Source organism: Pipistrellus hanaki (assembly GCF_964339955.1).
Source record: "Pipistrellus hanaki genome assembly, chromosome: 15".
Classification (NCBI taxonomy): domain Eukaryota; kingdom Metazoa; phylum Chordata; class Mammalia; order Chiroptera; family Vespertilionidae; genus Pipistrellus; species Pipistrellus hanaki.
Window position 1 is genome coordinate 37,637,058 of NC_140517.1, and position 16,674 is coordinate 37,653,731.

Here is a 16,674-nt window from a genome sequence, read left to right on the forward strand (position 1 = left end):
CTGGAAACCTTAAATCCCACGACCATTGTTTATTATAAAGGTGAACCCAGATGAGCTCATCGGTAAGATTTCTGGTAGCGAGCACGGGCACCAGGACCACCAAACTTTTTGGATTCACAGCGACGAGGATCAGCTACCAGCAGGGTCCGGTCATACTGGATAAGGATGTCTTTGATTTCCTTCTTGGAAGCTTCATCCACATCTGGAGATAGAAATGGGATAAAGGTTTAGATGACCACAGAAGCATACACCTACTCTCTGGAGCTAAATGCCAGAGCTAGTACTTGACTTGAACGCTGATGGGAAGGACCCACTCACTCACATTTCTGGTAGTAGGCCACCAGGGCTTTGGAAATGGACTGACGGATTGCTGAGAAAAACACACAAAATAAGGCACATTAGTTTTAGAAGACTCAGGAGTAGGACCTCGCTCTCAGAGCCACCTCCCACTCCGGTTGCCCAGGTCCTGGGATTTACCATAAATCTGGGCCACATGACCACCACCCTTCACACGGACTCGGATGTCCACGCCAGCAAACCGCTCCTTCCCAAGAAGCAGAACAGGTTCCAGCAGCTGGAGGAACAGGGGGACGATAGGATTTTAGACCACAATCTGGGCAATTGTGCATCCTTCTCTCTCTTCATGTAGCTTCTACCACCACTGGCTTCAGAGAACTAGTGGGAGAGGGAGGGTTGAGCTACCACCACAGCCAGGAGCAGAGAGGAATGGAAGACCAATGAGATTGTTCAAAACAACCTAAGCAGGCAACCTCCCTGCATCTCAGATGCCCCACCTCAGACTTCTCTGGCTTTTAGTTCAAGGAAACCTTTACAGCTACCAAAGCTGCCTCAAACAGCAAAAGGCACTCTTGGGCTATATCAGGTGCCTTTTCTGGGTTCCCCACCTGAGTTTTCCATCCTCTCAGAGAAATTACCACTATAACCTGTGCCACACACTCATTTTGCCAGGTATGTCTCTTGCATGTGCTTGGACACATTTATTTTACCTGCTTTAGGTATCAGATCCCAGGTCTCCCTTCAAACCACCTCCCATCCTGCCCTGATCCACTCAGATGCCAGAATCCTTGCCTGGGTTCCCCCATCCCAGCTCCAAATACTCTGGGAGTAGTGTCAGGTATTAGATCCATTCTATTCCCCCAGTAGACTGGCAGCTCTTTGAGGGCAGAGCCTGGAGCCTTCTGGGTCACTGTTATCTCCAGCACTCACAGGCTGTGCATAAAAGCCTTCAAATAAACTGATGGTCAAAAAGAGTAAACCACAAAATGTAATGTCTGCTATACCAAGGATCTTAGACTCTACCTATAAATTCTAACTAACCCCGAAACATGGATGTTATTCTTTACATTTAAAATTAATAGCCTTAACCGTTTGACTCAGTGGATAGAGTGTCAGCCTGCGGACTGGAAGGTCCCAGGTTCGATTCCGGTCAAGGGCATGTACCTTGGTTGCAGGTACATCCCCAGTAGGGGGTGTGCAGGAGGCAGCTGATCGTTTCTCTCTCATCGATGTTTCTAACTCTCTAGCCCTCTCTTTTCCTCTGTAAAAAAAATAAAATAAAAAAAAACAATAAAATATATTTTTTAAAAATTGTTTCAGGTGTACAATTCCATAATGTGCCATCCCTACATTATAATGTGTGTTCACCACCCCACATCAGGTCTCCTATCACTATTTATCCTTCCATTACCCTCTTCCATCTCCCCCCATCCTTTCCCTCTAAACATTCATGTTTTCACTCACCGTAAGCTTTTATCACATCTTCCGTACCGCCAAAACCCACCACCCTCACCAAAAACCCATTTTTCTGACCTCAATTCAACCTCTAAACATCCCTGTTGATACCAGATTCCTCAGCTTCCAAGATCACTGAACTCCAGGAAACTGTTTATTTCAAAATCTCTGTCCCAGGCCTCCCTTCAACCCAAACGCCCGCCCTCAGCGCCAGCACCTTGTATTGAAGCGTGCGCGGCTCGATCATCTCCAGGGGCCGTCCGTTCACCTTTATGAGGCCGTTGCCCCGTTTGCAGTGCGCCACGGCTGTGGCGGTCTTCTGCAGAAACCGAGGGGAGAGACGAGGGCCACGTGAGATCAGGGTTCCGGCTCCCATGTAGGCCCCAGAAACCTGCCCATCGACCTCTTCTAGACCCCGGGTTCCCCGACCCCTTTCATCCGGCGCCCGGCTCACCTTGCGTCCGAAGACCTGCACAGACTGCAGAGGCCCCTTGGATGGCATGACTGCGGGAGTACACCAGAGATGCTCACCGCGCGGCGCCGACACCGGAAAAGGGAAACGTAAGGCCACACGGGTGGCTTTACAGGATGTGCGCAGGCGCTTTGAGCACAGCGTCGCGACGAGAAGAAGCTTTACGGCTGCTGAGGAAGCCAGAGGGCGGGACTTCCGCTTGGCGGCCGGAAGGCACATCTCAAGACCGGTAGGCGGGACCCTGGAGTGGAAGGGGCAGGACCTGAAGGGTGTCATGCAGCCTAAGGGGGAGGAGCACACGCGGTTCTCCACATCTTCAGCCCTCATTGGTCACAGCGGTTCTCATATGAATCAGGTCTTTACTAACCTCCTTCCTACCCCAGCTAACTCTGATCCTAAGCCCCCAGCGAAAAGGCCTCTCTTAACTCTCCTCACTCGCAGACTTCCTCCCAAAGCCTCCTCCGCCAGAATCTTCCCACCGGAACCGACAAGTCAGGCTGGATTCCCAGATGCAGGATTCAGAGTCCTCCTACGCCCTGGAGCCCACCTTTCACCTGGGTCTTCTCTTTCCCGAGTCCTCTCAGAAGTCCACTTCTGTATCTGTCACTTGGGGTCCCTCACTCTGGATTCCTTTCCCTTAATTTCCCTCCACTCAATGGCTTTCTCCCCAATCGTTCCCCCCACAATCTTCTCAGAACCAACTACCCCTAGTATCCCCTCCTCCGGAATCTCCCTTTCCCCCAATACAGTACATCTTTTCTAGAACCACCCCCCTAGAATCTCTTTTCACAAAATCTTCTTTTCTTTCGGAGCCCTCTCCCTCAAAATCGACCATCCTTAAGAATTTATTTTCCTTCAGAGCCTCCTTTCCCCAGCAACTGTCATCCTTGGAATTCCTCTCCCAGAGTCCTCCATTCCTTAGAGACCTGCTTCCAGAATCTCCCTCTCAGGCACCTTACCTGGAGTCCCTACTATCCCCTCCATCACTTCAACATTCTCTGTCCCTGGGCCCCTCTCCGCAGAATTCCTCCCTGCCCCCACCCCATCCCATCCGAGCTACCTCAGGAGTGCCTTGTTCCCCCAGTCAGGATGCTCCCTTCCCAGCCAGGAGGCTCCTCTTTAGGCTGTAGGGAGGGAGCCCACTGTTGCCTCAGATTCTCTGGCAGCTCTGGGTCTGGGGTCCAAGGTTCAAAGGGGTGTAGTAATTCTTCACCTTTTGCCTGGAGGCCTGAGATGAGGAGGAGGTTGGTGGGCTTAGAGTCCAGCTCCAAAAGGGTGAGAGAGCCAGAGGGAAAGGGGGAGGGAGGAAGGGAGTGCCCTGGAGGGACACACAGACATAACAGCACAAGAGAGAGATGGGGACACTTGGAACAAAAAGACAAAGGGGCCAAGGGAGAAGAGGAGGAGAAAGGAGACACCGGTCAGTCAGAAAATACAAGCGATGGAGAATCAGAGTCAGAGGCCAAACCCTCAGAGAAAGAGACAGACAGGGACAGGCAGGCACAGAGATTCAAGATATGTGGGACAAGTAGAAGTAGAAAGGAGAGCAAAGACCCCTGTTATGTACCTTCAGACACTGATAAGGCCTAGCACAGTGTCGCCCAGTGAGAAGACGGCCAAAGGCTGCACACACACACACACCACATTCTACTATCTTATGGGCCCGTTTGGGAGAGGAGGAGGCTTCCAAACTCTCCAGCTGATCCTCATGTACTAATCAAGCCTCTTATCTGTCTGTGTGTGTGTGTGTGTGTGTGTGTGTGTGAGAGAGAGAGAGAGAGAGAGAGAGAGAGTAAGCCCCCTGACTCAGACCCTCTCTGGAGTCACAATCTTCCCTGCCTCTTGGAGAGCATTCCCTGAGTATCTGTGGATTGAGTGGAGCTGGACAGGGAGGGAATGGGGGCCATTCCCTTCACCTCCTCCAGTCTTCTAACTTGCTCCCTCTCTCTGTACCTCTTGCTTCCAGGACCCTGAGCCACTGGGCCAGGGGACCAGAGAAAGCCTGGGGGTAGGCAGGGTGCCCATGTGGCCTCTCGTCCTGATAAGGCCTTCAGGGGGCTCAGGACCACCCCTCTGTCCTTTGGAGCCTTTCTTCTTCCTGGTCCCCATCCTGAAGCTGCTGGTGAGGAGCAGGAGGGGAGAGTCAGCAGACGGGCAGGGAGGGGAAGCAGGGGCATGTTTGAGGAAGGTCAGGCTCTCTCCCTCCAAGATCTGATTCTCCTTCCTACCTCAAAATTGTAGGGAAACAAAAATGACGGCAGGCTCTACACCCCAGATGATCTCTTGGTGAGTATTTCATTAGCTTCTTAGTGAAGTTGGAAGTTTAGGAAGAATCCACTAGGCTTGGAAGACTTGACTGTTAGCAGCAGAGGCACTGGGTGTCAGTCCATGACCCAGCCCCAGTCTTGACAAATATATTTTGTTCACTGCTGTCTCTGAAGTCTAGAAGGATGATGGCACATAACAACAACAAATGATGATGATGGTTATAGCTACACGTAAATAGTGTTTACCCTGGGCCAGATACTAGTCTAAATACTTTAAGTATATTAGCTTATTTACTAATTACACTGAACCTCTGAGGTGGACAGGCAGTTGTGTGTGTGTGTGTGTGTGTGTGTGTGTGTGTGTATGTGAAGGTTGTACACTGCACAAGGATCCCATATACTCAAGGATAGTATTCACATCCTGGACATAATAGCCAATTTTCAGCAGATATTTCGGCAGTAAATATCTTTTAAAAAATATATATATTTTATTTATTTTTTTTACAGAGAGGAAGAGAGAGGGATAGATAGTTAGAAACATCAATGAGAGAGAATTATCGATCAGCTACCTCGTGCACATCCTTCACTGGGGATGTGCCCATAACCAAGGTACATGCCCTTGCCCGGAATCAAACCTGGGACCTTTCAGTCTGCAGGCCGATGCTCAATCCACTGAGCCAAACCGGTTTTGGCTATATTATTATTTTAAAAAATATATTTCTTTTGATTTCAGAGAGGAAAGAAGAGGTAGAGAGAGATAGAAACATCAATGATGAGAGAGGATCATTAATTGGCTGCCTCCTGCATGCCCCCTACTGGGGATCAAGCTTGCAACCCTTGGCCAGAATTGAATCTGGGATCCTTCAGTCCGCAGCCCATGACATTCTATCCACTGAGCCAAACTGGCTAGAGCGATCTTTATTTTTTTTATTATTATTTTTAAGTATAGTGTTTTTTAATTTTAATATTAACCCTTACCCAAGGTTATTTTTCCATTTATTTTTTTAGAGAGAGTGGAAGGGAGTGGGAGAGACAGAGAGAGAAACATTGATGTGAGAGAGACACATTGACTGGTTGAATCAAACCTACAACTGAGGTTCCTTTGACTGGGAATTGCACCCCTGATGTGACCCTTCAGTCCATAGGCCAACACTCTAATCACTGAGCAAAACCAGCCAGGGCTCAATCTGCTGAGCCAAACCAGTTAGGGCAAGTTCTGACAAACTTTTACAACTGGCAGCCACATTTCCATCACCCCAAAGCATCCCTCACGTTCCTTTGAAGTCAGTCTCCACCTCCAGTCCTAGGCACTAAGGTGCTTTCTGTCTGAATTTTGTTTCCTCTAGAATTTCATAGGAATAGGATCATATCTACATATTCTAGTGCTGCTTCTTTCACTCAGCATAGTGCTTCTGAAATGTATTCAAATGTGTATCAGTAGCTTGTTACTATTGCACTGTATTGATGTGCAGCAACTATTTATCCATTCTCCTAACAATGGATATTGGTTGTTTCCGGTTTGAGGCTATCATGCATCTCTCTCTCTCTCTAATATTTGTAGGTATTCTGATATGCTGCTAGGGTTGAGAGTTGAGAACCACAGATACACCAGGGAAGAATTCTCCACAGGAAGAAAATGAAGGTTCCTTCTCTTTCTTGAAGTAAATGTCTTTCTGCAAAAGTGCCAATAGGCATTTTATACATGAAATCTTATTTTTTTATTTTTTAAAAATATGCTTTTGTTGCCGAGACCGGTTTGGCTCAATGGATAGAGCGTTGGAGCGTCGGCTTGGAGACTGAAGGGTCCCGGGTTTGATTCCGGTCAAGGGCATGTGCCTTGGTTGCGGGCATATCCCCAGTCGGGGGTGTGCAAGAGGCAGCTGATCGATGACTCTCTCTCATCGATGTTTCTAACTCTCTATCTCTCTCCCTTCCTCTCTGTACAAAATCAATAAAATATATATTTTTTTAAAAAAATGCTTTTGTTGATTTCAGAGAGGAAGGGAGAGGGAGAGATAGAAAGGAACATCAGGGATGTGAAAGAATCATGGAGCAGCTGTCTCCTGCACGCCTCATACTGGTGATTGAGCCCACAACCCAGGCATCAAGCCAGGACCCTTCAGTCCGCAGGCTGACGCTCTATGCATTGAGTCAAACCAGCCAGGGTGTGAAATCTTACTTTAATCCTTACCCAAGGATATGTTTTTATTGATTTTTTTTGAGAGAGAAGAAGGGGGAGGAGTGAGAGAGGGAGAGAGAGGGAGAGGAAAAGAGAAAGAAAGAATGGAAGCATGAAATATCATTTTAAAGAGTTGCTGTGTGAAGAAAGCAAGCTTACAGAAAGGGCATCATTTCTTTAGGGTGCCGAGACCCTTCCCAATCTGTCTTGGGTTCAGTTTGGGGGATTGTTTGGATTGGGGAGTTTGTACTTATGCAGAGATACACCCAGGTATTTTGACTCTGGTAATTGCCTTGTGTGCCTGCTGCCAGCCCAACAGCACTCCATTCCCCTATAACTAACGAGATGTACAGTAAATTTCTGTAAATTGAATCCATGCTTATCAATTAGCAATGTGTTCTGAAAGCTTCAAACGTTTTTTTGCCATCAGGTTAATTTTTCATATCTCTCCCTCACGCCTGGTTCTCTTTGACACCTCTCTGATGAATAATTATTGGACTAATACATAAATTCACATTTAAGCAACTTAGGGACACTGCAAACAAAATCACGGGCGTTGAAGTCACCCAAGCATGGTGCGTCTGCAACTTTCCTGTTAATTTTTCTTATTTCAGTTTTCTCGTCTTGCAAAATGGGGCTGCCTACCTCCTAGGAATGTTTTAGAGAGGGTCCATGATATAACGTATACTTTATTTGATAATTTGTTATTATTTTTTGCTAATTCCCGCCTTCTTACGCATGGCACGCCGCGTTGGCGGTCTGGACGACATTCTTGGGCTTGAAAAGTCCGGGTCCCAGAAGGAAGAATTGACCTCCTATTTGACTCTCCCAAGATGTCGGCTCCAGCTGCCACGTTCGGACAGCTGTGCCACTCTCAAGATGGCACACCGGAAGTGCGTCATTAGGCATCAGCCCCAGAAATTTCGCGTTAGGCGAAGCCAACGAGCAGATTCTCGCGAGAGGTTACGTCAGTCCCATCCAGGCGTCGTGTGAACTGCAGCTGGTGCCGAAGGCGGAGGTGGGACCGGAGGGGTGTGGGGTAGGTTGGTTGGCGACCCAGCTGGCCCGGGGGTCGCCGGGGTTAGGGAGATATAGAGCCCAGACTTAGGGACTCTGGAGGTGTAGCAGGGGGCGTAAGGAAGTTCCCTTTCGGGTTCACGGTTGCCAGAATGAGGCTGCCGGAAGTGCGCTAAGAGGCTTTTTTTTTCTCTTCGGGAAACAGGCTCAAGGTGGGGTTCTGGATTGGGGGGTACGCTGAGCCCGCCGTCTTTTCCCTGCAAGAACAGAATATGTCGGACAGCGAGGACAGCAATTTCTCTGAGGAGGAGGACAGCGAGCGCAGCAGTGACGGCGAGGAGGCCGAGGTCTGTGGCTGGGACGCTGGGGGAGGCATTGAGGCGGGGACAGGATCTGGGCAGAAAGGCTTCTGTGCGAGATCAGCGGGGATAAAAATGAGCTCTGGTTTATGGGAGCTTTCAGGTTGTCGGGAGAGAGAGAGAAGTTGGCAAGCCCAAGTCAAGCAGAGCATCCCAAGGCCAGGGATGCCCCAGGTACGGTGGGATAACAAAATCTGGCATAAAGTAAGCACTTATTATTGGTTTTTATTTTTAGGCTTGCCCAGTCATTCCAGAAAAACATTTTTAATGTCTAGTATGTGTAAAGCACAATTCTTTGCCCTGGGACTACACTAGTAAACAAAACAGATTTAAAAAATCTTTGTCCTTGTGAAAAACACAACTTTGGCTTTGTGAATGTAAATAAATAAAATTGATGGGTAAATCATTTAGTAAGCTAGAAGGTATTCTGAAGTAGAGAGAAGGGGAATAGGAATCCTGGTTGCATTTTGAAGAGGGATTGTCAGGGTGAGTATGAGTGGGTGACTTTTGACAAAAGTCTTGTTGGAGTGGACGTAGTAAGTCATGCCATACGGAAGAGTGTTCCAGTAAGGAGAAACAGCAGGTGCAAAGTTGGCGGCGCATCTGTGGTGTTCAAGAAGTAACGAGAAGGCCAGTGGGCAGAATCAGAGTGAGTTCAACAATAAGAGAAATAAGAATCAGATGGTGTAGGGCAGTGGTCAGCAAACTCATTAGTTAACAGAGCCAAATATCAACAGTACCATTGAAATTTCTCTTGAGAGCCAAATTTTTAAAACTTCTTCTAATGCCACTTCTTCAAAATGGACTCACCCAGGCCGTGGTATTTTGTGGAAGAGCCGCATGTGGCTTGCGAGCCACCTTGGGTATAGGATCTTGAAGGCTGTGGTGAGGAACTTGGCCTTAACTGAGTGAGACAGAGCCATGAGGGTTTTGAGCAAAGAAGGGATGTGATCTAATGTTTTGAAAGGATCAACCTGTTTTTGGTCTGTTGACTGTCCCGTTTCAGGAACTGTTGAACATTTCCTGGGACATAACTGAGTTCAGATATTCCGCTTATTCACAGTTATTCTCTTTTATTTCGTTTATTTCTGATTTACTCATTTATTGAACAAATAAATGTTTGAGTATTTACACTGTTCCAGAAACATCCTAGGTTTTGGAGAGAGAGTGGAACAAGGCAAATCTTGGCTTTCATGGAGTTTAGTAGGCAACAACTTACAAACTAATAAAGAAGATGACATGCTGATTATAGAGATCTCATTTGATCTACAGAAATGTAAATTTATTTTGTAAGTTGGTTGCTAACACGAGCAGTTTCAGTAAAAATCAAGATTTCCTGCTTTCTAGGAAAAGGGGAGGAGCCAGCAGCCTGAGACTCAGGATTGCTCTGCACACTAGCTCTTTGCTTAAGAAGTGGCAGCCCTCTTTAGAGCAGGGAATTTTCTCTAGTTCCCAGGATATATCAGTTGCCATTTATCCTCTTGCCTGTCTTGTGGCAGATAAAGAAAAGGAAAGATTTCTTATATTATACTTGTTAGTGGAGAGTGCCATGGTTTTCCCTTGAGCTGTCCCACTTATTTATATTGTCTGTTTGTCCTCTGTAGACATTTGACTGATTGTCAATCCCTGTGCCCTTTGGAAAGTCCTCAGCTCCCACTGAAGGGTTGGAGGAATTGGGATATCGTGGTGGGGGCGGGGCCTTTGCTTCAGGTTGTAGTTCTGGGTCATGGCTTCAGGATACTTTGCTTGTGGTTAAAGCCTGATGGTAATGAGACCAGGATCCTCCGTTCCTTTCCTAGCTGGGGTAGTCTGGTTTGTACTGGGCAGGTCTCACTTCCCTAACACCACAGTAGGCTGGCTCGTCTGCTGTCACCAGGTGAGGCGGAAAGGTAGTGTCTTACTGCCAGAGATAGGACTGGATTGGCTTTTCTGACAGCCAAATGTTGGCATGGTCCTTGAAGGCCTGGGTCCTGGGGATAGACGTGCAGGGATGGTAAATAATGGGCCACTTATTGGAGAGATCAGTTGGTTCACTATGCTCAGCTTCAGTAACTTGCTCAGTCATTCAACAAGTGTTCCTTGAGTTTCTGTCATGTTCGGATCACAGCCTTCCTCATGGAGCCTTCTGTTTTGGGGTAGAGAGTTTCATAAACGGGGATGGTTGCTGAGGGGGATGCTTAGAACAGATGGTGTAAGAGCATGCTCAAGTCCTGAGGTAACACAAACATAGTAAGTAGTGAGGGCTCATAGTAAGTAGTGAGGGAAAGAAGGCTTTGCTGGGACTGTGCCAAGGGAATGATGACAAGGTTTCTAGAAATTATGCAGTGATTCTAGTAATTTGAGTTGTTAAAATGCGGGGCTTTGCCCTAGCCAGTGTGGCTCGGTTGGAGCATTGTCCCCTACAATAGAAGATGGGAGGTTCCATTCCAGTAAGGGCACATACTCAGGTTGTGGGTTCAGTCCCCGTCAGGGCTGTGCTGGAGGCAACCGATCAGTGTTTCTCTCCTCCATCCTCTCTTTCTCAAAAAAAGTGGGCTTTGTGGGCTGGTTAGGATTATGTGTTAAGAATTTTTTGTTTTTTTGGGGGGGAGGCTGATTGAATTCAACGAATATTTATTGAGTACCCATTATGCGCTAGATATTGTTCTAGATATTTGGGGCACAGCAGAGAACAAAACAAAGGTCCCTGCCCTCATGGAATTTACAGTCTAGACTTTCTGACCACTTTGCCTGCACGCTGTCTATGACCCTGGGCAAATCTCTTCTTAGCTATCCAGTGTGGGAAGAAGCAGGCCTAGACCAGACATGGGTAAGGTATCTGGTGCACTGTAGGTGCCAAACAGATACCACCTCTAATCCACTACCAAAAAATAGGTCAGGCTGGAACATGACTTTTAACAATAAAATACAGAAGGGCAGTGGGAGGGCAGCCGGGTGGTCTGGTGTGCTGCTGCGCAGGGTCTGGGCTGTCTACACAAACTGCTGCTGCTGCTTGGTGGCCGCCTTACTGTCAAGGTCCTTGGCCTGCTCTGTAGCTGCCAGTGTTGTCTCCTTTGCCTTCTCCTTGCCTGTCTCAGCAAAGGTTTTGGAAGGGGCCTCACCTTGCGGTTTGGCCAAGATGTTTTCAAAACCTTTTATCTTCATGGTCACATTGCTTTTGAATGGGTCGGGACCATAATTCTGGAGATGCCAAATAAGCTAGAGGAGACCCAAGCTTCCTAGTGGATTTCGTTCCAGCGGCTGTTATCAAGAGTTCACACAGTAAACAAATTGTTCCTCCACAACCATCAGCCAGGCATGGTTGATGTTCTAGATCAGTGTTTCCCAAACTTTGAACATATGTGTACCCCTTCTATAATTTCCGTAATGCTGAGTATCCCTCGTATTCATGAGAACGTAGAATTAGGCGCAGCTAAGCACGGTGCAATGCATATCCCCACTAAACTCTTCCCTTACCCCTGGGGGTACGCGTACCACACTTTGGGAAACACTGTTCTAGATGAAGGTGCTTGTGGTCTGGTTCTGTGGTCCACATTAGAATCTTCCAGGATGTACACTGAGTGAGCAACATTGGCAGGAAATATTCACGTGGCCCAGTGGGGCATCCTGTTGGTCTTGGTCCGGAATCTCTGGGACAGGAGCTTCTGGTTAGGGGTCACCTCCCGGTGCACTGTGTCTTCAGGCAGCACATGTTTGCTATAGGGGTTTGGGCACTGCTGCCAGAAGGCAGCGAACACTTGGTCCCAGGAACTCCAGAGCATGCTCCGGCTCAGGAAATACTTCATCATTGTCCCCCTGGGGCAGGATCAGCACCTGAGCACCATCAGGGTTGCCGAGCCCAGGGGACACACAGTGTCCAAGCCAGGGCTTGGGGCCTGTCTTCCAGGCACTAGCTCAGTCATCACTCCACTGCGCCCCACTAGCTGTCACTGCCATGAGTTGTTAGGCGCAAACATTTCTAAAGTTGTTTTCTGCCCCAGGCCTGGGCCAGGTGATATTGGGGACTCCGTGGTGCCTGAGATGGCCTGGGCCCTGCTCTCAGTAGTTAGGGCCTTGAAGGAGGAAGCCTAGAGGGTGTGCCTAGTTTTACTTAGGGTGTAATGGGGAGAGGGCAGACATGACTTCCTGGAAGGTGGTGGGTATTATTGTTTTTAAATATATTTTTATTGATTTCAGAGAGGAAGGAAGAGAGAGAAACATCAGTGATGAGAGAGAATCATTGATTGGCTGCCTTCTTCATGCCCTCCGCTGGAGATCGAGCCTGCAACCCTGATATGTGCCCTTGACTGGAATCGAACCTGGGACTCTTCAGTCTGCAGGCCTACACTCTATCCACTGAGCCAAACCAGTTAGAACTGTGGTGGGTATTTTGATTGAAGTAAAAATGAGAGGCAGAGGAGAGTGGTGGTGTTTTTAAAAAAATACATTTTTTGCCCTGTGTGGTTTGGCTCAGTGGATAGAACGTCGGCCTGTGGACTCAAGGGTCTCAGGTTTGATTCCTGTCAAGGGCATGAACCTTAGTTGCAGCTCATCCCCTGTGGGACGTGTGCAGGAGGCAGCTGACCGATGTTTCTCTTTCATCGATATTTCTAACTCTCTATCCCTTTCCCTTCCTCTCAGTAAAATATCAATAAAATAGGTTTTAAAAATATATATTTTTTATTGAATTCAGAGAGGAAGGGAGAGGGAGAGAAATATAAATGTCAATGATGAGAGAGAATCATTGATCGGCTGCCTCCTGCATGCCCCCTACTGGGGATTGAGCCCACAACCCTGGTCTGTGCCCTGACCAGAAGAGAACCGTGATCTGATCCATAGGTCAACGCTCAACAACTGAACTATACCAATAGGCCAAAATTATTATTTTCACCAAGGATATGTTTTCTTTCTTTCTTTTTTTTTTTTTTTTTAAATATATTTTATTGATTTTTTTACAGAGAGGAAGGGAGAGGGATAGAGAGTCAGAAACATCGATGAGAGAGAAACATCGACCAGCTGCCTCCTGCACACTCCCTAACTGGGGATGTGCCCGCAACTAATGTACATGTCCTTAACCGGAATCGAACCTGGGACCCTTGACTCTGCAGGCCGACGCTCTATAAGGATATGTTTTCATTGATTTTAGAGAGAGAAGCATCAGTATGAGAGAGAAACATCAATTGGTTGCCTCTTGTACGCGCCTGGACCGGAAATCAAACCTGCAACCTTTTTGGTGTATGGGATGATGCTGCAACCAACAGAACTATCTGGCCAGGGCAGGGGGCTTGTTCTTTACCTGAGGTTTGAGGGGAGCTATGGCCGTGTTATAAGTATGGGACCAAATGATCAAATTCATGTTTTAGATCATAGTTTCCCAAGACTATAGATGCATTCCAGGTTGGGGATGGTGGTGAAGAAGAAATGCTATAGGTGGAATAAGGACAAGACGTTCAGCCACATGCACCCCACTACGCCCCACTAGCTACCACTGCCATGAGTTGTCGGGTGCAAGCGTTTAGTGAAAAAGTTTTTGTTGTTGATCTGTGTGTTTTTCAATTTAGTTTATACCCTGTCTTTTGATTGGGTCACGGAAATTGGACATAGAAAAAGTTTCACTTTGGTGCTTCTGTGCCTCTGGCAACCTCTCTGAAATTTCTTAGTCTCTGTTTATCAGGGAGAACAGGCCTTTGGCTTAGAGTCTACAACAGGCAAAGTATCCTGCTGAGACTTAACATTGTATTGCTCATATCTTTATGGTTACTTTCTATTTATGACAAGATAACCTTCAAAAATTTTTTTGTTACTTATGAACTATTTTAAAACATAAGAACATTTCTCTTGTTACAAAGTAAGTAAAAATGAGTGAATTTAAAGAAAATATCAGACAAATGGGTTGTATTGATGTGGGCATGGCAGGAAGTTAAAACATTAATGAAGAAAATATTACAGTTGGGAAACACTGTTTTGTAGGGATCACTGCCTTCTGTGACTGGTAAGGGAAGAGGGGTTATAGGCCAAGAGACCAGAAAGAAGGCTGGACAGGGATCCAAGTTTCAGAGGGCAATGTTCTGGACTAGATGTTCTGTGGGATGAAGAAGAAGGGATGCATTGGGAAGATGAGGTTCAAAAAGCAGAAAGGTCATAAATTTGATGCCTTGATGCCTAATGGGGAAGACATGGAGGTCAGTTTGGGATTTAATGTGAAGGACTCAGAGGACATCCTGGGGAGGCATCCAGGAAGCTGCTGGCATATGGTGGTTCTTAGCTCTGGAAAAAAGGGGGACTGGAGACAGATGGGGTGTCATTTGCAGAGAGAGGAACTGAAGTTGGGGAAGGTAAAATGGCCAGGGAGGGAGTGTATAGTGTGAGAAACAAAGTGGGCCCTTGAGGGGTGAACAGAGTAAGAGGACCTGCAGAGGGGCAGTCAGAGAGTTTGGGGAACAGCCAGGGGCGCATAGTGTGACAGATGCCAAGGGAAGAGCATATTGTTAGGGAGGCGGTGGTGTGAGATGTCTTGTAGGTAGGGACCAACTAAAAAGAATTAGCAGCAAGAGGTGGTTAATTTGAGCACTGTGGCCTGGAACACAGAGAGATGGGAGTTCTGGGCACAGAGATGTGTTTCACAGCCAAGAGAATGGGTGAGATGGCACAGGGAGTCGTACAGAAAGCCAAGAACCAAGCCTCATGGAGCTAACAAATGGAAAGGCCTGGTGGGGGCTAGCAAGGAGGTCTAGTGGAGGGAGGAGTCCAGGTCAGCTCCCAGATATTGGTCAGGTAGATGGTGATGCTGTCACTAAGAGAATGGCTACCAGAGAGACCTGGCCAGAGTGGAAGGGTGTGCACACAGAGCAGAGTGCCCTGAAGTCATGTTTGGGGGTAGGGAGATTGGTGTCTGGATTTTGGGTTAAAGAACTCTGGTGCCCCATCTCTTCTGACTCTGCAGGTAGAAGAGGAGCGGCGGAGCGCAGCAGGCAGTGAGAAGGAGGAAGAGCCCGAGGAAGAAGAAGAGGAGGAAGAGGAGGAAGAATATGATGAGGAAGAAGAGGAAGAAGATGATGACCGACCTCCCAAGAAACCGCGCCATGGTGGCTTCATTCTGGATGAGGCTGGTATGTCCCAGGGCTGGCGAATGCTGAGCAGAGGCTGGATTTCCGTCAGCCTCTTCAGTTCTATTTCTTGAATGTACTTAAACAACATTTGGTAAATGTCAAACACAATAGTAGGATGGTATGTGGAGCCCCCGTTTCCCATCATCTTGTGTCAACAGTTAACAACTTAGCCCAGCCAGTGTAGCTCAGTGGTTGAGGGCCGACCTATGAACCAGGAGGTTATGGTTCGACTCCAGGTTGGGACACATGCCTGGGTTGCAGGCTCAATCCTGGTCGGGGGCATGCAGGAGCAGCCGATTGATGATTCTCTTGCATCATTGATGTTTCTATCTCTCTCCCTCTTCCTTTCTCTCTGAAATCGATAAATAAGTATTTTTATTTATTTGTTTTTAAAATATATTTTATTGATTTTTTACAGAGAGGAAAGGAGAGGGATAGAGAGTTAGAAACATCAATGAGAGAGAAACATTGTTCAGCTGCCTCCTGTACACCTCCTCCTAGGGATGTGCCCGCAACCAAGGTACATGCCCTTGACTGGAGTCAAACCTGGGACCTTTTAGTCTGCAGGCTGATGCTCTATCCACTGTGCCAAACCGGTTAGGGAAATAAATAAGTATTTTTAAAAAAACAAATATGCCCTGGCCTGTTTGGTATAGTGGACAGAGCATCGGCCCAAGATAGGGTCCTGGGTTTGATTCTGGTCAAGGTCATGTACTTTGGTTGCAGGCTCAATCCCCGGCCTTGGTCGGGGAGCCATGCAGAAGGCAGCCAATTGATGTATCTCTCTCCCTCTCCCCCCCTTTCTTCCACTCACTCTAAAAATCAATGGGAAAATATCCTCAGGTGAGGATTAGCAACAATAAAACAAACAAAAAAACAGGTAGCAGATGAGTACCAGATTGTTCTACTATTCTTCCTCCATTTACTGCTGGATGATGTTAAAGCAAATCTCAAATACACAATTTTACCCCCAAATATTTCTGTATATATGTTCCTAAAAGATAGGTCCTTTTATTGTATTAAAATTTATTTTTAAAAAAGTTTTTATTGATTTTAGAGAGAGAAACATCAACATCTGTCTGTCTCCAGTATCCACCTATTCCCCGTGGGGATTGAGCCCAAAACCTGGGCATGTGTCTTAACTGGGAATCAAACTGGGGACCTCTTGGTGCATGGGTCAATGCTCAACCAGTGACCCACATTAGCCAGGCTTAATTTCTTTTTAAAATGAATTGATTTAAAATATTTTTAAAAATGTTTTTAGAGAGAGACAACTGATTTGTCCATTTATTTATGCATTCATTAATTGTTTTTTGTACCGTATGTGTCCTGACTGGGGATTGAACCCGCAGTCTTGGCATATGATTAGAACACTGTAGCCAATTGAGCTACTTAGCCAGGCCAAGATAGGTCCTTTTAAAGCACATAATCACAATGCCATTATTACCCTTTAAAAAACTGACAATGCTCTGTGCTTGTGGAAAGCTCAGATGATCTAGAGATAAATAACAGCACAGGGTAGTAGAGGCCAACAGATCTT

General features: G+C 46.9%; 2 protein-coding genes and 1 pseudogene across 10 annotated transcripts in view; 1 reads left to right on the top strand and 2 right to left on the bottom strand.

The window, feature by feature from the left end:
* Positions 1-9: 9 nt before the first annotated feature.
* On the bottom strand, positions 10-3,395 carry RPS16 (ribosomal protein S16). Its single transcript, XM_084905670.1, has 6 exons — positions 3,285-3,395; positions 2,207-2,465; positions 1,970-2,071; positions 478-574; positions 323-370; positions 10-202 (listed from the first exon to the last, which is right to left on the bottom strand). Exons 2-6 carry the CDS (start codon positions 2,441-2,443, stop codon positions 57-59), a joined length of 630 nt encoding a protein of 209 aa, XP_084761796.1. The 5' UTR covers positions 2,444-2,465; positions 3,285-3,395; the 3' UTR covers positions 10-56.
* Positions 3,396-7,606: 4,211 nt separating this feature from the next.
* The window catches only part of SUPT5H (SPT5 homolog, DSIF elongation factor subunit), a 32,027-nt gene continuing 22,959 nt past the window's right edge, over positions 7,607-16,674 (top strand). For 3 of the 8 annotated variants that reach the window (XM_084861393.1, XM_084861398.1, XM_084861399.1), the window contains exons 1-3: positions 7,622-7,688; positions 7,893-8,034; positions 14,969-15,134. In XM_084861393.1, coding sequence (XP_084717519.1) covers positions 7,960-8,034; positions 14,969-15,134 — 241 coding nt within the window. In that variant the 5' untranslated portion in view covers positions 7,622-7,688; positions 7,893-7,959. Of the gene's footprint in view, positions 7,710-7,892; positions 8,035-14,968; positions 15,135-16,674 lie in introns of all 8 variants that reach the window. The other 5 variants (XM_084861395.1, XM_084861400.1, XM_084861394.1 and 2 more) reach the window with 5 other exon arrangements.
* Positions 10,568-12,658, bottom strand: LOC311632981 (PRELI domain-containing protein 1, mitochondrial-like; annotated as a pseudogene). Its single transcript has 2 exons — positions 11,526-12,658; positions 10,568-11,355 (listed from the first exon to the last, which is right to left on the bottom strand). The product of its transcript is annotated as a PRELI domain-containing protein 1, mitochondrial-like (transcript).

Coding starts and splice junctions, on each gene's coding strand:
- RPS16 (XM_084905670.1), bottom strand. CDS start 2,443: ATGTGCCTTCCGGCCGCCAAGCGGAAGTCCCGCCCTCTGGCTTCCTCA. Junction 2,072..2,206: donor TGCAGGTCTTCGGACGCAAG/GTGAGCCGGGCG, acceptor CGGTTTCTGCAG/AAGACCGCCACAGCCGTGGC. Junction 371..477: donor TCATGTGGCCCAGATTTATG/GTAAATCCCAGG, acceptor TGTTTTTCTCAG/CAATCCGTCAGTCCATTTCC.